This window comes from Macaca thibetana, chromosome 12 (assembly GCF_024542745.1).
Source record: "Macaca thibetana thibetana isolate TM-01 chromosome 12, ASM2454274v1, whole genome shotgun sequence".
In the NCBI taxonomy this organism is placed as follows: Eukaryota; Metazoa; Chordata; class Mammalia; order Primates; family Cercopithecidae; genus Macaca; species Macaca thibetana.
The window spans coordinates 124,267,406-124,291,681 of NC_065589.1; the positions used below are offsets into that span (position 1 = coordinate 124,267,406).

The window sequence follows — 24,276 nt, forward strand, 5'->3', positions numbered from 1 at the left end:
AAAATTAGACAGACATGGTGGCAGGTGCCTGTAATCCCAGCTACTCGGGAGGCTGAGTTCAAGTGGAGAACCCACCACTTGAACCTGGTGGGCGGAGGTTGCGCCATTGCACTCCAGCCTGGGTGACAGAGCGAGATTCTGTCTCAAAAAAAAAAAAAAAAAGGATATTTGCTGCTTTCCTGATAAATTACAAATGCTGCACCATCCACAGCTGACAACTTCCTCTCCCCAGTGGTGGACAAGAGTAACTTCACCTTGCTCAGCCAGGCTTTTATCCCCAGATTCTTCCTCCTTCAGGGTGCCTTCCTGATTTCTGCTGTTGTCAGCATCCTGGACTTAGGAGTCGATGGTTCCGCTTTTTCATATTGTCTCCTCACAATGAAGAAAAAACACTCTTTCCTTTTACTTAGATATTGTAGCTCAACTGAGGCAGATTGGTTATGGTGTTGAAGTAAGGTTGTGTTTAAATTTTTTTTTAAGGCTCAGGGGGAATAACAGGGAATCTATACAGAGAAAACCCTGGAACCAGACAGTTCAAGTTCTAAGTCACGGCAGCCTCACTTGCTTTCCAGTTCTCCTCCTGGGAGCACATCCCAAAAGCAAATGGCTAGGTAGGAAAAGTTCCGCAGCAAGACTCCAAGATGTGCGTAAGGAGCAGATGTCCTTTGCTGACTCTGCCTTCTGAGTGTTGAGCCTCTGCTTCATCCCAGTTTACTGACATGGGAATGACTGTCTTCTCCGGGGCAGAGAGGCCACGTCTCCTCCACACCCACCTTTGCAGGCCTCCACACTTCCATCCAGATGGTGCCGTGCAGCCTGCATGGGTCCAATCCTGTCATCCATGTGGTGTTTTGGTACCGTAGCCACAGATAAGACCGGATAAGGTTTAGGAGGAGGAAAGCACTGCTGATAGTCTTACATAGGGTGTCAAAGCAGTACAGCTAAATTGCACAGCACCTTGGCAGCCCTGGGGATTGTTGGGGGACTGTTTGTAAGGTCACCCATATGGACCTTCAGGGCAATCACATTGACCTTGAGACTTTCAGACACGTTCTGAACAGGCAGGTCAAGTTCACATCAACCTCACCTGTGTATTCCATCTGCAAGACCAGATGAATGCACATGTGCTTTCTGCACAGACAGGAAGGGTGGCCATGCCTGAGAGTGAAGGCAGATTGAAGACCTCATAGCATACATCCAGCAAGTCCCTGCAGCCCATGGTGGTCAGGCGTCCAGGAAGGCTCTCCACCCAACCCAGAAACTTACTGACCACTCTATCATCACGGCCTTCCCTTCGTGTATCTCTCCCACCACCATGCCCACTACCACACTGGCATTGCCCACCCGCCATCTCAGGACAGACTTGGGGCCACCTCTTCCAGGAAGCCTTTCCTGAGGACACTGAAGATCTGTGGGCTCCAACAGAGAGCAACCTTTTCCCAACTTACCCACATGCATTTGTCCTTGTCGGTTACACAGTGTGCTCCTGACTGCAGGGGCTTGGCCTTAACGATAGAGCATATGGCTGGAGTGTAGGAGGTGCTACAAAAGGTTTGCTGAAGGAAAGAATGAACCAGCACAATTATGAGCACCCCCAATGCCATAGAATCCTAGAGTCCTGGGGCTCAGTCTCACGGTTGTGTCTCCACAAGTCTCCAGACCACCTCGTCAATGCTCATTTTGATGCTTCATCACACAGAGACTGTGGGCAATCTGACTTTTGCACCTCCGCAGCCAAGTCATATGCTTCCTGGGGACACACACCATGTTCTCCTCTTCCCTGCAACTCTAGGGCTGAATAAATGCTAACTGCTCAGCCAACACCGACTGGCTTCTAGGAGAAATGGATGGATGGGTAATAAGCTATTTATTTGTTTCTTGGGGGCACTTTACTCTGAGACCCTAGAGCCTGTACACTGCATCTTTTGCGGAAGCAATAATAGCCAGCCATCAAGGGCAAGTAAATGCATTTGACCTTTCCTACCAAAAAGAAAAGTTAGTTCATGTACTTCAACTGTCATCTGATTTCTACTTCACTCGTGCAAGGATGCTGAGGAATCCAGAGCAGGAAGAAAAACCACACTGCTAGCTGCGAAGCACTTTCCACGCCCCTAAAGGTTACTCTTCCTTCCCCTATAGCTGTCCGGTTCTTGAACCCCAAATCAGACTTGCACAAAGCCTTGCTGCTTCAGAGTGCTTGGTAAATTGACTTTTCTTTTTTTTTTTTTGAGAGGGATTCTCACTCTGTCGACCAGGCTGGAGTGCAATGTTGCGATCTCAGCTCCCTACAACCTCGACCTCCCAGGTTCAAGTGATTCTCCTGCCTTAGACTCCAGAGTAGCTGGGATTGCAGGCACCTGCCCATGCCTAACTAATTTTTGTATTTTTAGCAGAGACGGGGTTTCACCATGTTGGTCAGGCTGGCCTTGAACTCCTGACCTAAGGTGTTCCACCCACCTCAGCCTCCCAAAGTTGGGATTACAGGCGTGAGTCACTGCACCCAGCCTGGTAAACTGACTTTTCTAACCAGGCCCATAAGTTCCTCTCAATTGAACACTCTGGGTAACTGGCACAGCACCTGGCCAACTGTCAAGCAGTCGACGCTGCCATTGCTGCTGCATCACTGTCACCAACAAGGTTTGTCATTGCAGAAGTCTCCAAGTCCCCCATGAAAAACCTACATTTCCTGTCATGATGTTGAGGCTGAGATCATCTTCCTCCTCCCAGAACACTTGGGGGTTCTAGTCTGAAGCCATCCTCACTCTCACTCCCCTCCTTCAAGCCCTCACCCTGTGCCTGAATTCTTCTTTCTTTGCTGGACCAGATGGACAGTGGAAGACAGGAAGTGGGGAACTCCTTCAACTCCTATGGCAGAGGGGAGCCATGGGAGTTGGGCCCGGAAATGTAAAGACCAGCCCATGCGGGAAAAAAAATAACTTTTTAGCACAGTGTCATCTGAAAATGCAAGAGAAGAGAGGCTCTTGGTGGCAACAAAGGAGCATGACTTCCATCCTCAGGGCTAGCACCTGACCCCTGCTCTCCATCCACGTCGGAAAAACACCACTGCCCCCTAAGAATCCATTGCAGCTGAGGTCCTTCACCCCAATAGCTGCACTCAAGCTGCCAACTGAAGCACAGAGCACACTGCCCGCACTGCAGGGTTGTGCATGTGTGCCCCACTGCCTCCAGGGGTGGCTGCCTTCCGCCAGAGAATAGACAGCTGACATCCTGAGGACATAGAGAGTTGATAGGGATGACTGCAGCCAATGGCAAATTCTCTGGATGAAAACCCATTCCCAGCTCCACAAAGATGAGCATAGTGAAGGCTGCAGTTTAGTTGGTTCGTGGTTCCCCAGAAGGCTTTCAAACGTTCAGCAGTTGTCATTCAGTGCCAGGCACCCAGTACAAAGCTGAGTATAGAGTTGTGAGCAACACAAGCCCGAACGTGTGGAGCTTCCTGTCTGGCGGGGGTGTTGCAGGGGGCAGCAGGGGACCTTGCAACCTGGAGGAGGGCTCACAAGAAAAAAAGTAGGATGCTTGGGTCTTTCCAAAAAATGGGTCCTCTCATGTCTGTCCAATCGCTGTGCTGGGTAATTGTCTATTTCTGATACCAGACCCAAGCTTGGCCGTAATTAACACCTTATTCTGCCACAAACGCACCCCCAAGGCTGCCCGCAGATCACCCTCATCCTAGTTGCTGAGCTCAGCATGAACCTAATCCCAACCTCAGAAGCATCCCTCAGCTCCAGCAAGGGGCAGGCTTTCATTCCAGGCCCCTTAAGCTGGATGCAGACAACCACCTACTTTCTGGGCAGGACCTGAGCTCACTCAGCCAGCCTTCTCCAAAGACCTCATATCACTGATGCTAGCTGAATGAGCACAGGGCAAAGGAGTGCACCGAGGGGGACTCTCACCCCGCCATCTCCAGAAGCTTCCAGAGCCTTGGAGCTGTGGATGGCAAGCAGACACTGGGGAGAAAGCTGAGAAGTGGGGAGAGCTGCCTTAGATGCTGAGCTCTCTGCCTGGAAGGCTTATATGCTTTGTGCAGCAAAGTCCTATTTGTCCTTAAAGGACCAAGCCTGATGTCACCGCTTCCGGAAGCCCTCCTTACACCAGCACTTCCCAGCCTAGAGCATGCATCAGAATCTACTATAGTAATTACTGGGACCCAGTCCTAGTGCTTTTCTTTAGCAGGTCTGGGCTGGGGCCTGAGAATTTCTATTTCTAACAGGCTCCCAGAGGATGCTGTGTGTTCAGAGACTACGCTTTGAGAACCACTGTCTCACAGCATCTGCACCTTCCCAGACAGCTTCGAGCTTCCTCTCTATGCTGACGATGATCTACTACTATAGGGCAGCTCTGGTCCGGCTGAAGTGCCACTTCCCTGGAGTCTGTCACATCGGGAGACATGTGGAAATCAAGCTCCACACACTTGGAGGACATGGGGCATGGAGGGAGTAGTTCCAGCTGAGGGACTTTCCTGCCCAGCATGCTTCTTAGTGGGCATGAGCATGGAGGGAGCCCACATTGGGAGGCCCAAGTGGCAATGTCCCAGAGGTCTCAGGCCCCACCCATCCCCCAGCCTGGCTGGCCTGCTGAAAGTGTGTATAGTCTCCCGGTATACAGATGTGGGTACAAGGTCCCTAACAACAAGCCAAGAAATGCACCCCAAGTCGTTCAAGCCAAATGGAGAGCAGCTTACCAAGGCTCTCCACTTGGCAGTGCACTACAAGACAAAACACACTGACTCAAAGCTGCCAGGGCTTCAAATCACTGACTTCTGACTCTCAAGGTAGCTGTACAAGCCGGGGAGAATAACACTTTTCTGGCACTCAGCTGCCAAATCTGTAAAATGGGGCTAATAATAACTCCTATGGATTGGAACTGTTGGAAGGACTGAGTTAAAATACATTAAATGTTGAGAGCAGAACCTGGCACTTAGTATGAAAGTATTACTTGTTTTAAAGGAAGAGGAAATAACAGTCTCTTCTAACCCTGATTCTGTTGGACAAACTGTCATAAGAAATGCTGTCTTTACCTGGAAAATTTCTGAGGGCCGTTCTGGGTATTTGAGCTTCTGTAACCATCCATGTCTACTTAAGCAAGGTATTATTCTTTCTTTCTGAACTTTGAGGTGCTTGGTGATTGGAAAAGTCTAGAACCCCACCACTGAATCCATTCATTTATATATGCATACATTTACTCATGCATTCAGTAAATATTTACTGATACCTACTACCTGTTACATACTAAATTGGAGGCTGCACTTGTTCACACTGTATAATAAAGTCCAGCACCCACCTGAACTTGCTATGGTCCTGCTTCAGGTCTTGCTACTGAGAAGCACTGTGAATACTGGACCCTCCACCCTACCTGGTTCCTGGCTCCCCAGGCCGTGACTCCTAGCGAGTTCACTGGGTTCCTTTGCTGACTTGATGCCTTGTATTATCTTCTTCCCCACCTCTAAGCTCCTTGCTGGCCCCGGACACCCCTAGCTTGGCCCACCTGCTTCCTACTGTGGACCCCTAGCAAGGAGTCTGTTCTCCCCTCACCCACTATGACTCCTGACACCAGCAGCTGGTTTCTTATAAGAAAGAGGCATCTGGCAGCTGCACTGGGGAGAATGACCTCACAACACTATAATTAAAGTGATTTTCTGAGTGGAAATGACTATTATGAAGCATCCTTCTCTGTTTTACTATGCAGAGCCATTGTAATGGGAACATGGGATTTCCTATATTAACACTGATATTTCTGTGATCCAATAAATCCTTCTTCACAATCATCTCCCAGAGGAGAGAAGGCATTCTGTGCAGCAGCTCTAGGAAACATGCAGGTCTCCGATGTCCTACACATCCCAGCCCTCTTTGGCCAGGCCATTAAGCCGTGAAAAAACGCATTCAGTAACTTGGATAGTGTCATAGACTGGTCCTTCCCACAGGACAGTCAATGGAAAGACCTATGGGAGGGCTTCTGGAACGACTTCTCAGACAGGAGCCCTGGGAAGGGATTCTCCAAGAGAGAACGTCCACTCCAGAGGCAAGAGCACTGGCTAAGTCCTGACCTGACACTGAATGAGCTGTGTGATCATGGGCACATCACATCTCTGAGCCTTGGTGTTCTTCCTGTGACATGGGCCAACAACACCAGGCACCTCATAGGATGGCTGTGAAGACTGCATGATACAGTAGATAGAAGACAACTAAAGCAACACCTGATGCTGTGGTTTGGATGTGGTTTGACCCTGCAAAAGCTCATGTTGAAATTTGATTCCCAATGTGGCAGTGATGGGACGTGGGACCTGGTGGGAGATATTTGGGTCATCGAGGCCAATCCCTCATGCATAGACTAATAGCCCTTTGAGGGAGGGAAGGAGTTCCTTCTGTCACGAGACTGGATAGGTTACCTCAGAGCAAGTTATTATAAAAGCAAATTCACCTTTGTAAACTCTCTTGCTTTCTCTATCACCTTGTGGTCTCTTTACAAATGTCTGCTCCCCTTCTGCTTTTTGCCACGAGGGGGAGCAGTATGAGGCCCTCAACAGATGCAGCTGCCCAATTTGGACTTCCCAGCCACTAGAACTGTGAGCCAAATAAACCTCTCTTCTTTATAAATTACCCAAGAATTCAGATATAGCATCACAAAATGGACTCAGACACCTGGTGTAAGCATCAGATACTCCACAAACGTTTTGTCACAAACACAACAAGAGTCCCTGCCTTCATACACACCACAGATAACTGTTGAGCATCTACCAGGTGGAGCCACCACCCTCAGTACAGGCATACAGCAGAGAACTCAAATGGGCCTGGAGTGACCTGGTGGTTCAGGTTCAAACAGTTCCATCCCAGTCAGTGACCAACCAGAACCTGGTTCCTGGGCTGTGCACCCCTGCTAAGAGTCATTGGTTGCATCACACTGCTCCTGTCCACTTGGGCCCATTCACAGAGCTGCTCACACCTGAACAAAGGATGCAGCTTGGGCCAAGGTGCTGCTAGGCATGGAGAGTCCTCCTGTCTGACCTCAGATTCTTGTCCTCTGTTCACAGGGCCTTATCCAGGGGTGACCTCCGCCTCCACCACAATGGACATCACCACCATTGACGGTGAGCTCTCATCGCACAGCCCCACCACAATGTACACTTCTATCACTGCAGGTGAGCTGTCATCACAGACCCCTTCAAGCAGCCAGGGTGGGGCACCTTGGTGAAAACATCCAGGGAGAACTGACCTAAGGACTTGGGCGGGGGGGCTGTGGTCATTTTTTCTCTCCTTAGGAGGTGCTTTTGAATGTGAAATGGAGGAGTCTAGCCCTGGGTAAATATACATACATATGTACATCATACATATCTGTGTATATATTTATCAGCCTTCCTCAGGGCTATTGACTCACAGGAACTCAGGGGCTGAAGAGACAGCAGTTTTGGTGAGGGAGGTTGAGGGTGGAGGTGGGATGAGGGTAGACGGACCAGGCTACTTACACTTCTCCACCATCTCCCTCATCCCACATTATTTTCTGCCCTGGGTCCATGCCCCCCAACTCTCCATCCTCAAGGAAACTTGAGCCTGCCTTTGCCTTGCTTTGAACCATGAGCAAGTGGATCCCCACGGGTCATGGCTGTGCCTGTAAACTGTGTCACGAGAACAACCAAGTTTGGGAGGTGCTGTGTGCTCTGTGACCTTCTTTGAGATCCAGACTTCTCAGCAGCTTATTAATAACTAGGAAACATCTACAATTTAAAAAGAAAGAAAAAGCAGCAGCAGCAAGTAACCAAAGACACCTGTTGGACTCTGTGTACCCTGGCATTCTCCAACTCATTGCACTGCTGAGCATTTTTCTCTTAGGTGGTATTATTAACATTATGCAGACACAAGTGTTCCCCTGAAGGCTGTAGGAAGTTTAGGAAATTGTTCTATAAAGGTGGGACTTGGGAGCAGTTTCAGACTTTCCATATTCTTCAGCAGTCCCTCCCCAAGGCCTCCAAAGAAACCTGCATTCTAAGAAGAGACAGAGGCTTGTTCTGCAGCTTCAAAGTAAATGCCCAAACTCAAAACAGCCCGGCCCCATGAGACTGCTGCTCTATCACTCTCAAGGCCCTGAGTGATCTGACCCCTCCTCAGTCGCCTCACACTGTACTTCCCCATCCCTCTGGAGTCCCAGCAGAAGTGAGGGGTGACTGCTCCCCCACCCACACATAGCCAGCACCTTGCCATCCTCTGCGTTACCCTCGCCCACTTCAGTCCTTTGTGTGGCCAAGTCCTGCTCCTCCTGCAGATTCGCTGCAGTCCTCACTCCCCAGGAGGGAATGGGAGCAGGGTAGGGTGAGGAGCAGCCATCAGGCCATTGAAAAACACAAACCACACAACCTGTCCCAAGCACAGTTAATGGCCTCATCTTTTCCCCCTGTATAGTGTACACAGAGCAACCAGCTCTGCCCTGTTTTCTGGAGCTTTCCTGGTTTTAGAATGGAGGAGCTCAGAGCAAGGTTCTGGCAACTGTTGCAAGGACTGAGTTAAAATGCATTAAATGTTGAGACCAGCACCTGGCACCTAGTAAGCAATTATTAGTTGTTTTAAAGGAAGAGGAAGTAACAGTCTCTTCTAACCCTGATTCTGTTGGACAAACTGTCATAAGAAATGCTGTCTTCAACCGGAAAATTTCTGAGGGCCGTTCTGGGTATTTGAGCTTCTATAACCATCCATGTCTACTTAAGCAAACTGTTATTCTTTCTTTCTGAACTTTGAGGTGCTTGGTGATTGGAAAAGTCTAGAAGCCCACCACTAAATCCATTTATTTATATATGCATGCATTTACTCATGCATTCATGTTCACTGAATTGAGTACCTACTAGGTGCTAGATACTAAATTGGAGGCTGCACTTGTTCACACTGTATAACAAAGTCCAGCACCCACTTGAAGTTGCTATGGTCCTGCTTTAGGTCTTGCTACTGAGAAGCACTATGAATGCTGGACCCTGCACCCTACCTGGTTCCTGGCTCCCCAGGCCCTGACTCCTGGTGTGTTCACTGGGTCCCTATGCTGACTTGATGCCTTATATTATCTTTTTCCCCACCTCTAAGCTCCTTGTTGGTCCCAGACACCCCTAGCTTGGCCCACCTGCTTCCTGCTGTGGACCCCTAGCTGGGAAGTCTGTTTTCCCCTCACCCACTATGACTCCTGACACCAGCAGCTGCTTTCTTATAAGAGAGTGAAAAAAAAGAAAGAAAGAAAGAAAAGAAGACAGGAAGGAAGGAAGGAAGGAAGGAAGGAAGGAAGGAAGGAAGGAAGGAAGGAAGGAAGGAAGGAAGGGAGGGGAGGGAGGGAGGGAGGGAGGGAGGGAGGGAAAGAAAGAGAGAGAGAGAGAGAAGGAAAGGAAAGGGAAAGGAAAGGAAAGGAAAGGAAAGGAAAGGAAAGGAAAGGAAGAGGCATCAGGCAGCTGCACTGGGGAGAATGACCTCAAAACACTATAATTAAAGTGATTTTCTGAGTGGAAATGACTATTATGAAGCATCCTTCTCTGTTTTATTATGCAGAGCCATTGTAATGGGAACATGGGATTTCCTATGTTAACACTGATATTCCTGTGATCCAACAAGTCCTTCTTCACAGTCATCTCCCAGAGGAGAGAAGGCATTCTGTGCAGCAACTCTAGGAAACATGCAGGTCTCCGATGTCCTACACATCCCAGCCCTCTTTGGCCAGGCCATTAAGCTGTGAAAAAACACACACAGTAACTGGGATAGTGTCATAGACTGGTCCTTCCCACAGGACAGTCAATGGAAAGACCTAAGGGAGGGCTTCAGGAAAGACTCCTCAGACAGGAGCCCCGGGAAGGGCTTCTCCAAGAGAGAACGTGTACTCCAGAGGCAAGAGCACTGGCTAAGTCCTGACCTGACACTGAATGAGCTGTGTGATCATGGGCACATCACATCTCTGAGCCTTGGTGTTCTTCCTGTGACATGGGCCAACAACACCAGGCACCTCATAGGATGGCTGTGAAGACTGCATGATACAGTAGATAGAAGACAACTAAAGCAACACCTGGTGCTATGGTTTGGATGTGGTTTGACCCTGCAAAAGCTCATGTTGAAATTTGATTCCCAATGTGGCAGTGATGGGAGGTGGGACCTGGTGGGAGATATTTGGGTCATCGAGGCCAATCCCTCATGCAGAGACTAATAGCCCTTTGAGGGAGGGAGGGAGTTCCTTCTGTCACGAGACTGGATAGGTTACCTGAGAGCAGGTTATTATAAAAGCAAATTCACCTTTGTAAACTCTCTTGCTTTTTATATCACCTTGAGGTCTCTTTACAAATGTCTGTTCCCCTTCTGCTTTTTGCCACGAGGGGGAGCAGTATGAGGCCCTCAACAGATGCAGCTGCCCAATTTGGACTTCCCAGCCACTAGAACTGTGAGCCAAATAAACCTCTCTTCTTTATAAATTACCCAAGAATTCAGATATAGCATCACAAAATGGACTCAGACACCTGGTGTAAGCATCAGATACTCCACAAATGTTCTGTCACAAACACAACAAGAGTCCCTGCCTTCATACACACCACAGATAACTGTTGAGCATCTACCAGGTGGAGCCACCACCCTCAGTACAGGCATACAGCAGAGAACTCAAATGGGCCTGGAGTGACCTGGTGGTTCAGGTTCAAACAGTTCCATCCCAGTCAGTGACCAACCAGAACCTGGTTCCTGGGCTGTGCACCCCTGCTAAGAGTCATTGGTTGCACCACACTGCTCCTGTCCACGTGGGCCCATTCACAGAGCTGCTCACACCTGAACAAAGGATGCAGCTTGGGCCAAGGTGCTGCTAGGCATGGAGAGTCCTCCTGTCTGACCTCAGATTCTTGTCCTCTGTTCACAGGGCCTTATCCAGGGGTGACCTCCGCCTCCACCACAATGGACATCACCACCACTGAAGGTGAGGTCTCATCGCAGAGCCCCACCACAATGTACACTTCTATCACTGCAGGTGAGCTGTCATCACAGACCCCTTCAAGCAGCCAGGGTGGGGCACCTTGGTGAAAACATCCAGGGAGAACTGACCTAAGGACTTGGGCGGGGGTAGTTGTGGCCATTTTTCCTCTCCTTAGGAGGTGGTTTTGAATGTGAAATGGAGGAGTCTAGTCCTGGGTAAATATACATACATACGTACATGGTACATATCTGTGTATATATTTATCAGCCTTCCTCAGGGCTGTTGACTCACAGGAACTCAGGGGCTGGAGAGACAGCAGTTTTGGTGAGGGAGGTTGAGGGTGGAGGTGGGATGAGGGTAGACGGACCAGGCTACTTACACTTCTCCACCATCTCCCTCATCCCACATTATTTTCTGCCCTGGGTCCATGCCCCCCAACTCTCCATCCTCAAGGAAACTTGAGCCTGCCTTTGCCTTGCTTTGAACCGTGAGCAAGTGGATCCCCACGGGTCATGGCTGTGACTGCAAACTGTGTCACGAGAACAACCAAGTTTGGGAGGTGCTGTGTGCTCTGTGACCTTCTTTGAGATCCAGACTTCTCAGCAGCTTATTAATAACTAGGAAACATCTACAATTTAAAAAGAAAGAAAAAGCAGCAGCAGCAAGTAACCAAAGACACCCGTTGGACTCTGTGTACCCTGGCATTCTCCAACTCATTGCACTGCTGAGCATTTTTCTTCTTAGGTGGTATTATTAACATTATGCAGACACAAGTGTTCCCCTGAAGGCTGTAGGAAGTTTAGGAAATTGTTCTATAAAGGTGGGACTTGGGAGCAGTTTCAGACTTTCCATATTCTTCAGCAGTCCCTCCCCAAGGCCTCCAAAGAAACCTGCATTCTAAGAAGAGACAGAGGCTTGTTCTGCAGCTTCAAAGTAAATGCCCAAACTCAAAACAGCCCGGCCCCAGGAGACTGCTGCCCCATCACTCTCAAGGCCCTGAGTGATCTGACCCCTCCTCAGCCGCCTCACACTGTACTTCCCCATCCCTCTGGAGTCCCAGCAGAAGTGAGGGGTGACTGCTCCCCCACCCACACATAGCCAGCACCTTGACATCCTCTGCGTTACCCTCTCCCACTTCAGTCCTTTGTGTGGCCAAGTCCTGCTCCTCCTGCAGATTCGCTGCAGTCCTCACTCCCCAGGAGGCAATGGGAGCAGGGTAGGGTGAGGAGCAGCCATCAGGCCATTGAAAAACACAAACCACACAACCTGTCCCAAGCACAGTTAATGGCCTCATCTTTTCCCCCTGTATAGTGTACACAGAGCAACCAGCTCTGCCCTGTTTTCTGGAGCTTTCCTGGTTTTAGAATGGAGGAGCTCAGAGCAAGGTTCTGGCAACTGTTGCAAGGACTGAGTTAAAATGCATTATTTGTTGAGACCAGCACCTGGCACCTAGTAAGCAATTATTAGTTGTTTTAAAGGAAGAGGAAGTAACAGTCTCTTCTAACCCTGATTCTGTTGGACAAACTGTCATAAGAAATGCTGTCTTCACCCAGAAAATTTCTGAGGGCTGTTCTGGGTATTTGAGCTTCTATAACCATCCATGTCTACTTAAGCAAACTGTTATTCTTTCTTTCTGAACTTTGAGGTGCTTGGTGATTGGAAAAGTCTGGAAGCCCACCACTAAATCCATTTATTTATATATGCATGCATTTACTCATGCATTCATGTTCACTGAATTGAGTACCTACTAGGTGCTAGATACTAAATTGGAGGCTGCACTTGTTCACACTGTATAACAAAGTCCAGCACCCACTTGAAGTTGCTATGGTCCTGCTTTAGGTCTTGCTACTGAGAAGCACTGTGAATGCTGGACCCTCCACCCTACCTGGTTCCTGGCTCCCCAGGCCCTGACTCCTGGTGTGTTCACTGGGTCCCTTTGCTGACTCGATGCCTTGTTTTACCTTCCTCCCCACTTTCACACCTACCTAGGCCTACCTGCTTCCTGCTGTGGACCCCTAGCAAGGAGTCTGTTTTCTCCTTACCCACTATGACTCCTGACACCAGCAGCTGGTTTCTTATAAGAAAGAGGCATCTGGCAGCTGCACTGGGGAGAATGACCTCACAGCACTATAATTAAAGTGATTTTCTGAGTGGAAATGACTATTATGAAGCATCCTTCTCTGTTTTATTATGCAGAGCCATTGTAATGGGAACATGGGATTTCCTATGTTAACACTGATATTTCTGTGATCCAATAAATCCTTCTTCACAGTCATCTCCCAGAAGACATACGGCATTCTGTGCAGCAGCTCTAGGAAACATGCAGGTCTCCAATGTCCTACACATCCCAGCCCTCTTTGGCCAGGCCATTAAGCCGTGAAAAAACACACACAGTAACTGGGATAGTGTCATAGACTGGTCCTTCCCACAGGAGAGTCAATAGAAAACCTATGAGGGGGCTTCAGGAATGACTCCTCAGACAGGAGCTTTGGGAAGGGCTTCTCCAAGACAGAACGTGTACTCCAGAGGCAAGAGCACTGGCTAAGTCCTGACCTGACACTGGATGAGCTGTGTGATCATGGGCACATCACATCTCTGAGCCTTGGTGTTCTTCCTGTGACATGGGCCAACAACACCAGGCACCTCATAGGATGGCTGTGAAGACTGCATGATACAGTAGATAGAAGACAACTAAAGCAACACCTGGTGCTATGGTTTGGATGTGGTTTGACCCTGCAAAAGCCTCACATTGAAATTTGATTCCCAATGTGGCAGTGATGGGAGGTGGGACCTGGTGGGAGATATTTGAGTCATAGGGACAGATCCCTCATGCATAGATTATACTCCCTTGAGGAAGGAAGGGAGTTCTTTCTGTCATGAGACTGGATTAGTTACCTGAGATCAGGTTGTTATAAAAGCAAATTCAGCTTTCTAAACTCTCTTGCTTTCTGTATCACCTGTGGTCTCTTTGCAAATGTCTGCTCCCCTTCTGCTTTTTGCCACGAGTAAGAGCAGTATGAGGCGCTTACCAGATGCAGCTGCTCAATTTGGACTTCCCAGCCACTAGAACTGTGAGCCAAATAAACCTCTCTTCTTTATAAATTACCCAAGTATTCCGCTATAGCAACACAAAGTGGACTGAGACCCCTGGTGTAAGCATCAGATACTCCACAAACATTCTGTCGTAAACATAACAAGAGTCCCTGCCTTCATACACACCACAGATAACTGTTGAGCATCTACCAGGTGGAGGCACCACCCTCAGTGCAGGCATACAGCAGAGAACTCGAATGGGCCTGGAGTACCCTGAGTTCCATCCCAGACCAGGCAGAACCTGGTTCCTGGTCTGTGCACCCCTGCTAGGATTCGGTGGGTGCACCACACTGCTCCTGTCTACTTGGGCCCATTCACAGAGCTGCTCACACCTGAGCAAAGGATGCAGCTTGGGACAAGGTGCTGCTAGGCATGGAGAATCTTCCTGTCTGACCTCAGATTCTTGTCCTCTGTTCACAGGGCCTTATCCAGGGGTGACCCACGCCCTCACCACAACGGACATTGCCATCATTGCAGGTGAGCTGTTGTCACAGAGCCCTTCAAGCAGCCAGGGTGGGGGGCCTTGGTGAAAACATCCAGGTAGAACTGACCTAAGGACTTGGGCAGGGGTGGCTGTGGCCATTTTTTCTCTCCTTCAGAGGTGGTTTTGTATGTGAAATGGAGGAGTCTAGTCCTGGGTAAATATACATACATACGTACATGGTACATATCTGTGTATATATTTATCAGCCTTCCTCAGGGCTGTTGACTCACAGGAACTCAGGGGCTGGAGAGACAGCAGTTTTGGTGAGGGAGGTTGAGGGTGGAGGTGGGATGAGGGTAGACGGACCAGGCTACTTACACTTCTCCACCATCTCCCTCATCCCACATCATTTTCTGCCCTGGGTCCATGTACCCCAACCCTCCATCCTCAAGGAAACTTGAGTCTGCCATTGCCTTGCTTTGAACCATGAGCAAGTGGATCCCCGTGGGTCATGGCTGTGACTGCAAACCATGTTTCAAGAACAACCAAGTTTGGGAGGTGCTGTGTGCTCTGTGACCTTCTTTGAGATCCACACTTCTCAGCAGCTTATTAATAACTCAGGAAACATGTACAATTTAAAAAGAAAGAAAAAGCAGCAGCAGCAAGCAGTCAAAGACACCCGTTGGACTCTGTGTACCCTGGCATTCTCCAACTCATTGCACCACTGAGCTTTTTTTTTTTTTCTTGAGATGAAGTCTCGGTCTGTCACCCAGGCTGGAGTGCAGTGGTGCTATCTCAGCTCACTGCAAGCTCCGCCTCCTGGATTCACGCCATTCTCCTGCCTCAGCCTCCTGAGTAGCTGGGACTACAGGTGCCCGCCACCACACTCGGCTAATTAGATGGTATTATTAACATTATGCAGACAGAATTGTACCCCTGAAGGCAGTAGGAAGTTTAGGAAATTGTTCTATAAAGGTGGGACTTGGGAGCAGTTTCAGACTTTCCATATTCTTCAGCAGTCCCTCCCCAAGGCCTCCAAAGAAACCTGCATTCTAAGAAGAGACAGAGGCTTGTTCTGCAGCTTCAAAGTAAATACCCAAACTCAAAACAGCCCTGCCCCATGAGACTACTGCCCCATCACTCTCAAGGCCCTGAGTGATCTGACCCCTCCTCAGTCACCTCACACTGTACTTCCCCATCCCTCTGGAGTCCCAGCAGAAGTGAGGGGTGACTGCTCCCCCACCCACACATAGCCAGCACCTTGACATCCTCTGCGTTACCCTCTCCCACTTCAGTCCTTTGTGTGGCCAAGTCCTGCTCCTCCTGCAGATTCGCTGCAGTCCTCACTGCCCAGGAGGGAATGGGAGCAGGGTAGGGTGAGGAGCAGCCATCAGGCCATTGAAAAACACAAACCACACAACCTGTCCCAAGCACAGTTAATAGCCTCATCTTTTTTCCCCCTGTATAGTGTACATAGAGCAACCAACTCTGCCCTGTTTTCTGGGACTTTCCTGGTTTTATAATTAAAAATATCCAAACAAAGTTCAGTCCTGGGGTATGATTCTAGACTGTCTGCAGAATGCTTAGTAGCAGAATTGTGGGGAAGAAAAAGAGGAGGGAGGGAAGGAAGGAGATGAGAGAAGGGGAGAGGAGGATCATTTTAGGAAGGCACAGGTTACAGGGCCAGCACACAACAGGCTGGTGAAGCATGGGGAAGGAATGAACTGGCCTGTCTGGCTTTGGCACAGTTGTCTCCGATGTACAATCGTTCAACTTATGAGTTCTTGAGTTTGCAATGGCATGAACGCAAACGCATTCAGTAGGAACCATACTTTGAATTTTGAACTTAGACCATTTCCCAGGCTGGCAATATATAGTATGATGCACTACATTATAAAATATGGGTCAGATGATTTTGCACAACTTTAGATTAATGTAAGTGTTCTGAGTCTGCTTAAGGTAGGCTAGGCCAGGCTTTGATGCTCAGTAGGTTTGGAGTATTAAATGTAATTTTCGTTTACAGTATTTTTAACTTATTATGGGCTTACAGGAACCTGGCCCCCATCATAAATCAAGGAGCACCTGTTTTGGTTGTGGCAGCATATCTGTCCTCACACAACCCCTGTGGGTCTTGACCCCCATCCCAGATCCCAGGGCCTCTGCCTCAGACTGACCCTTGCACCTCTTCCCACCTGCAGTCGTGATTGCTGTTGTGGTCATCGTCCTAGTCTGCCTCCTCTTCGTCTTGCTGCACTACATGTACCGGCACAAGGGCACGTACCACACCAATGAGGCCAAGGGCACGGAGTTTGCTGAGAGTGCAGATGCAGCCCTGCAGGGCGACCCTGCCCTCCAAGATGCTGGTGACAATAGCAGAAAGGAGTACTTTATTTGAGGGACAACAGACTTCACTTCCCTGAATGCCTCCTCCAGCTCCATCGGGAAAAACGTACCCCATCGCCCAGCAGCACTCCTACTGATACCACCAGGCAGAGACAGACAGCACTTGCTCCTTCCCGAGATAGGCACCTGGAAACACTAGGTACCTGCCCAGGGAGGAATGGAGGAGGACTCGCGCTGCAAGAGGCCTCTCCCAGGGACCCAGGGAGGCGGTGGCCACCCCAGAGGTCACCCTTTGCTTCGCGGAGGTGGGAGAAAATCTGGGCACACGGGGCCCCCTGGGTAGTGCAGGACGGTATCAGCTCACTGGCAAGAAAGTCCTTGTTGAGGGAGAGGGGGTGCCGGGGTACCCGGGGGCTGGGGAAGCAAGGAAATAAGTCATCTGTGTGCTGACTGGGGATAATGGCATCAAATGTCAGTCCTTGACATTTGGGGGGAACAGCAGGTGCCGGAGCTAAAAGGTACCTTTGTCTCCCATTGATCCAGCTCAAAACGATTGGAAATAAATTTGAAATGTAACCGAGCATTCAGAGTCCAACAGTATTACTATAGTTGTCTGGGGAAAGATAAACGCCACCCAGGGCTTGCTTTTCACCTGTGCAATGTTATGTTCTCTGACGGGGCCTGGACAGTTCATTTCTGGCTCCTGTTGGGGCCAGCTCTCAGAAAGCACAGCCAGTACAGGCGGCTCCCAAGCCTGCCAAGGGAGGAAGGACAGTGACCAGCTTTCCTTTCCCTACAGGAGCACCAGCTGCATGAAACAAAAGGAAGGGTGAAATGTCCCTCTAGAAATAGCCTGTCCCAGCAGCCAGGGCACCGGCTGAAGTGTTGATTTTCCAAGGTGCAGTATGAGAACAAATGGACCTGATCCAAAAATATGAGTGAATCTCGTCCTTCCAGTCACAGTGACCATGATACCCCGTGGTGCAGAGCTCTATTCCCTGGCTTTGGGTCCCAGCTCCCCTTTCCTGGTCCCAGGACCTTGAACAACTTGGTTGACCCCTCTGGCCTCCGTGTTCTCCTCCCTTATGTGGAAATGTTGCTGATAATGGCACCTCTGTTGTGCCTGACTCCAAGCGTTGAGGGTCAAGTGCTCAGACCTCCCTATCTTCCAGTGTCAACTGCGTGCAGCGGTAAACAAACATTCCACATTGCACTACTTCTGCACACTTCCTGAGGAGTAGCCATAATTCAAAATAACAGAGTAACAGAAAGAGATGAACTGGTTAACCATTCCCTTCCAGGCGAGTTTTTCCAAGATTTCCAACAGCTCAGCTGTCACTCCAAGGACCAGCAGCTGTGAGGTTAAAGACTGCACGCCAGGTGCTGGGGTCACCTAGGTACTCCCTGGGGCTGCGGCTTCTTGAGGCTGCACCATCTCCACCTGGGGGTTGGCAGAAAGTTCTCAAAGATCTCCCTGGGAGGATTATGGGGAATGTGAGCTCAGTGGGAGGTCCACCTGCCAGAGGAGCTGGCAGTCCTGGGGCCGTGGTGGGGGAGATGAGCTGGGAGCTCACAGAAGCAGTGACGGCAGAAGCCTGGTCCAAAAGTGAGAACTTTCCCTGGTGACCCAAGCTCGCAGGCCTTCATCTATGAAACAAAGGGCTTGACTGTATCTGCATGGCCAACAATGATCTTCAGAACAGCAGCGTGGCAAAGATGGCAATAAACAGTCCCAACAAATATGCGCAAGTCAGTTTAGAAAACGATGTATCGTGCAAAGTGAAAGCAGTGCAGGTTCCTCAGCGTCTTCACTGGCCCAGTGTGGATGCTGGCTCTGGTGGGAGGGGAGCAGTGCACACAACCTTTCCCAGGCATGTTGACCCAAAGACCCCATTTGCCCACAGGATACCTGCTAGGAGCTCATGGACCAAGTGGTCCTCGAAGCACATTTTGGAAACACTCAGGTAAACGGTTTCTAACATCCCTTCCTGTGGCAATGCCATTTCAGGTTTTTGAGCACCCGTATCTTCCAGGTTTGGGAGCACAGATCACTGTCCGGGGAGCACAGAGGAGGCACCAGAACCTACACATAGACATGCGTTGGGGTGAAAAGTCTCTAGAAGAGGATGAACCCGGGGCTCTCCAGGCCTCCTAGACAGCGGGTGCCTATGTGGGGGAAGGATGACGGCAACTCATTCCTTTCTCCCTCACTGGGCCCAGGAGCTGTCTACCCTAAGCTTGACTCCCTGGCCACTCACTCCCCTTCCTCACCTCCTTTTATCCTCACTCTTTTGCCTGCACAGTGTCCTGGAAAACAATTGAAACACAGTCTATTCCCAGTCCACTGGGTCCCCAGACCCAGCCAGAATCAGGCTCAGTAGCAGTAGTGATGACACAGAAGTTGCAGAGCTGGGTTGTCCCAGGTGGCCTAGCTCAGATGCCACAAGGAAGGAGCTGTCACAGGCTAACTGCAGAGGCCAGATGGCCACACCAGAGAGCAGGGCAACTTCAAGAGATAATGCACACACACACACACACACATACACACAGAGAGTGCACGCTGGTGGACACTGGTGGGCAATTAATAATGCTCTCTTAGATTAGGGACCAGGTTTTTAAATCTTTGATCCTTCCTCCAGCAATGCACTAAGTCATTCTGCAGCATGCCTGCAACCAATGTTAGTTGCGCTAAATAATGCACAAATTTGCATATACCAAAGAGTCAAAAAAAACTTAAGAAGGAAGAAAGAAGAGAGGAAAGGAAGAGAGGGGATGGGGCAGAGAAGGGCTGGAAGAAGAGGGAAAGGCACAGAGCTCTGTCTGTAGAAAATCCCAGCTTCTTTGCACATAAGCCTCCTTTAATCCTCGAAATAATCCTGGCAAGTGGATATCCTTATCCTCCCTTTATATCTGTAGAAATTGAGGCTCAGAAGGGTCAATGAGCTTTGCTGGAGGTCTCACAGCTGCTAATGGCAGAGGAGCCATTTAACTCAGGCCTGTCTGGCCTCCCTTCAGCAGGTTGAGATAAGTCAGCAGGAGCTCCCCAGGGAGCAGAGCAGGTGGCATCAAGACTCATGAATGCTGGCATGACTCACCAGTGCTGGGATCAGAGAATCCTCAGCCAGGTCTCTGCCACCCAGTGGCCCCGAACAGTGATGGCCCAGGCACCTCTGCCAGCATCCCCATCCCCAGTCAGAGCTGGCCTGGTTGAGAGGTCCCTCCTCGTGCTGGGGAGAGATGATGCAGTGGAGCCTACCTGCTTTTGGTGGGACGATTAGCTTATAGAGCTAGCAAGTGCTGCCAGCCCGGTCACTCCTCATCCACACTTCCAGCACCCAGGACACTTGCACCCGGGCCACTCTTATGAAAAGGAAAGTGATCATCCAGATTACATCAAGCCAAAGCTTCCCTACTAACCTTAGATGATTTGTGCTTGTTCAAAGTGCTCGTTCCCAAACTAAGAGTATTTAGTGATTAAATTTCAGATCCAGAGACAGATAGGTAATATATATGTGTGTGTGTCTGAGTATACTGCTGTAATCCACAAACATTTATTAGGTACCATGTAAGTGTTGGAATTACATAGCTGAATATAGCAGCCTCTGCCTTCAGGGGTCCATGGCTTAGGGGAGAAGATGAACATGTAAATGTATATAAGCCCTAAAGTATTATGGATGCTGAGAGAGTAGTGATACAAATCAATCTAAAACACTAAGGAGAGTGAGATGGACTTAGGAAAGGCTTTAGAGAGGAAGGGAGGCTTGGGCCAGTTACACAGTATATAAGGGCTTGACCATAGAGCAGCTTTGGTCCCAAGCTAAGAAATTTGGACTCTGTTGCATAGGTAATAAAGAGTCACTGAAGGAATAGGTCAGTCTCTATCATATGGATAAGATAATGATCAAATTAAACAAGACAAAAGATTAAAAATGCACCATGGAAATTCACAAAGGGGCTTCAAAAGGTCTAGCAAGGCTCAGACCCTGCCCGCGGAGCTGGAGGCCTCCCCACCCCGGGGCTCACCCGCTGCTCCAGCTGCCCCATTGTTTAGTCTGAGTTTCACATGACTCGGCCCATCCTGCCTGGAGAGAGATGGATCTCATCCATTCCCCAGAAGAGGCAGCAGGAGGTCAAGGCTTTGAGCCAACTGTTACGTAAATATTAAAGAGAATTTTCTCTTCTTTTTTAATGGAAGGAACTCCCCTTCATGATTTTATCTTTTTGTCCTCCCTGGAGAGAAGCTGCTCAATTGTTTTCATTCCTTACCTAAATATTTTTATCATCGTAGCAACGGGAATGATTTAGGGGCCAACAGGATTTTAACTGGCCCAGTGCCACAAGTGGAACTACAGGCATTTTAATGTTTGCAATTTAGCATGTCAGCACGATGTTATGAAAAGAGAGTGGCTCTGGAATTGGACAGACTTGGACAAAAATCTTATCTCAGACACTAACTAGCTCTATGTGACCTAGGAAGAGTTACTTAATTTTCCGTGCTCCAGGATCCTTACCAGTAACATGATGGCCAAAATATTTGCATTTTCATGTTTTGAATAGTAATTTAAATGAGGATATAAGCTTGCCAAGAACTGTGAAGGGTCTGAGGTTTTGCCCTGCTTTTAAGTGAGCAATTTGGCCTACACCAGTTTCATAGATGCTGACATAGATGAGATTCCTGGGTCAGAGACAAAGGCACGGACAGCCCAGCAAGCAGTATGACATCAGCATATTTGAATGACATCTCCTCATCTCCAAGTTACACGTGGGAGATGTGGGTGATCTCAGAGAACGTTTATCCATATGGTGGGTTGAGTTCCAGAAGAGAAATCTTGAACCAAGAAAATCAGAATCTCATAATGGGCAGTAAAATGCCTGCCTTTTGCACTGGATGGAGCTACTACTTGGTCTTCCAAGTCTGTTTAATACACAAACAGCCTGGAAAATGTAGTCGAGAACACAGTGCAGTTCCTGCCTCACTCAACAGACGTGAAAAATGCAAGAGACCCTTGGAGAATTGTCTCCTAAGAAGGTAGGCACTGCCTAACATCATGCCTGGTACCTGTGAGTACTCAATAAATACATGTTGAATGAACAACGCAATGCACTAAATAACAGGGCTCATAGTGAGTTGAGATTGTGCCACTGCACTCCAGCCTGGGCGACAGAACGAGACTCCGTCTCAAAAAAAAAAAGTAGAAAACTTTTCTTCTCCATCCTCTGGCCAGTGTATGAGAGATCTCACTGCAGGCTTGTATTTTTTATTGGTTTGCTATGACAGGAACACATAGAGGCATACAGCTGTGAAAATGTCTTGGTTCATGGGTGGATCCATAAATCTAGAGCCCTGGCAAGAAGGTTGGGTGGAGTTCGCCAGCCTCTATTCTAAGATCATCCTGTAATCAAGAGGTCTCCTGCGAACATTATAGACCTCCAAAGCTGATGTTAAGATATGCAGATCTCCTAGTCGTTTTAGAACCAAATACATTACGTTAGCCACCTTTTATTTTTTAAGTAGCTGAAATTATTATCATTTTTTCTCTCTCAAAAAGTACTTAGAAACAAGTTCTATATACAGCTCTCTCAAGATAAAGCATCCTGTGGGCTTACCAAGATGCCCTAAGTCAGAGTCAGGTCACTCCTTTCTCTAGGGAAGGACCATTTTTTTTTTTTTTTTTTTTTTTTTTTTTTGAGATGGAGCTTTGCTCTCATTGCCCAGGCTGCAGTGCAATGATGCAACCTTGGTTCACGGCAACCTCCGCCTCCCAGATTCAAGCAATTCTCCTGCCTCAGCTTCCCAAGTAGCTGGGATTACAGGCACCCACCACCACACCCAGCTAATTTTTTTGTATTTTTAGTAGAGAAGGGGTTTCACCATGTTGGCCAGGCTGGCCTTGAACTCCTGACCTCAGGTGATTTGCCCAGCTCGTCCTCCCAAAGTTCTGGGATTACAGGCGTGAGCCACCGCGCCTGGCCCGGGAAGGACCATCTCGTTCATAGCTACAGTACACGGACATTGTCTTCTTAAGGTAACAAATGGAGGTGTTACGGTGAAAGGATGGTAGACATCCAGACCTCAGCTCCCAGGCAGAGATAACACCGCTAATTCTTTCATTCAGGACACAAATGTTCTCTGCATTGACACTACAGGAGGTGCAATGCCAGAGACTTGGAGCTGAGCAAGGCCTTGCTGGCTCCCTGGAGGACACTGGCTGCAATAAGAGATGTGTTAAAATAGTTCAAGCTGCAAGGGGTCCATCATGGAGGACCAAATGGACTGAGGAGAAGTCAGGGGAGGATTGTTGGAGGGAGAATTCTGAGACAGGTTTTGAAGGAGCTATCTAGGTGAGCAGATGACAAATGCAGAGAAATCGAGGTGATATAGGAACCTGCAAGTATGCAGTTCTTCCTGCAGCTTCAGGCATGTATGGAAGTAACCGAGGATGACTCCAGACCCAGAGACCCTAAAGAACCAGGTAATGAGGGGGCTGGCCACTGTGCTGTAACTGAAGGTAGTAAGAGCCCTTTACAGGAGGAAAGTGGGAGGAGATATGGTCAGATTTGCAAATCACGTTGCATCCAATGTTGAGAGGAATTAGAAGTTGTACTCTGGGGACGAAGACAGCCTAGAAATTACTGAGGCCTGAATAGGGAAAAGCACCTTATGAGAGATCTCTCAGGATGGAGACAAAATCCTCTTTATATATATATATATATATATAAAAATATGGAATGCTTCATGAATGTGCATGTTATCCGTGCACAGGGGCCGTGCTAATCTTCTCTGTAGCATTCCAATTTTAGCATATGTGCTGCCTAAGTGAGCACCAAAATCCTCTTTTAACGCAATTGTGAATCGATATGACCCTGAATTGGTTATGAAACACCTTGTGTACAGAACACAATAGCCCCTAGAGCAAAAGATCAAACTAGACCTGTTCGGTTGGTGGATGAAGACCGTCCATCTGCCTTTGTAACTAAAATCTCTACGGAATAAACCAAGTTTTTAAGTATCACAGAGACACATCTGCAGCTCCTCCACAACAAAAGATACCTAACTAGGATCCCAGAGAGAAAAGGAAAGCAAAGGATTCAGAAGGGCTACCCCATGAGGCCTGGCCTCTATGCCTCTGGGAGGCCAGGGGAAGGCTATTCCACCCAGGCTTTTGACCTGAGTCAGAAATTCTACCCTGCAAGTTTTCTTCTTTGGGATTAGTATTAGAAAGCTCTCCGCCAAGTACGTCCCTCCAGGCGGAGAGGAAGCAGGGAGAATAGTGAGAAGGTCCACCACCTTCCCTCTTCATCTGGAGACAGGAGAGCAGAAAGGGATGCCGAGGCATGTGTGTGGAGTGTGTGGTGGGAGGGACACAGGAGGGAAGAAAACATAGAGGATTCCAAGCTCACTACTCTTCCCCAGCTCAGCTCTGACACACCCTTCTCGGTTCGGAATGCCATCCTGCGCCCATGCGAGAACATGAGACCAAAAAAAA

The 24,276-nt window shown here is 48.8% G+C and overlaps 1 protein-coding gene and 1 non-coding gene across 5 annotated transcripts in view; one reads left to right on the forward strand and one right to left on the reverse strand.

Moving 5' to 3' along the window:
* GYPC (glycophorin C (Gerbich blood group)) overlaps positions 1–17,369 on the forward strand; it is a 44,776-nt gene extending 27,407 nt beyond the window's left edge. Inside the window, exons 2-5 of one of the 4 annotated variants that reach the window (XM_050752574.1) lie at positions 7,049–7,105; positions 10,876–10,983; positions 14,443–14,499; positions 16,645–17,369. In XM_050752574.1, coding sequence (XP_050608531.1) covers positions 7,049–7,105; positions 10,876–10,983; positions 14,443–14,499; positions 16,645–16,841 — 419 coding nt within the window. In that variant the 3' untranslated portion in view covers positions 16,842–17,369. Of the gene's footprint in view, positions 1–7,048; positions 7,157–10,875; positions 10,984–14,442; positions 14,500–16,644 lie in introns of all 4 variants that reach the window. The other 3 variants (XM_050752573.1, XM_050752576.1, XM_050752575.1) reach the window with 3 other exon arrangements.
* A 6,138-nt stretch (positions 17,370–23,507) lies between these two features.
* On the reverse strand, positions 23,508–23,614 carry LOC126933352 (U6 spliceosomal RNA). Its single transcript, XR_007718574.1, has one exon. It is a non-coding gene; the product is annotated as a U6 spliceosomal RNA (small nuclear RNA).
* Positions 23,615–24,276: the final 662 nt, after the last annotated feature.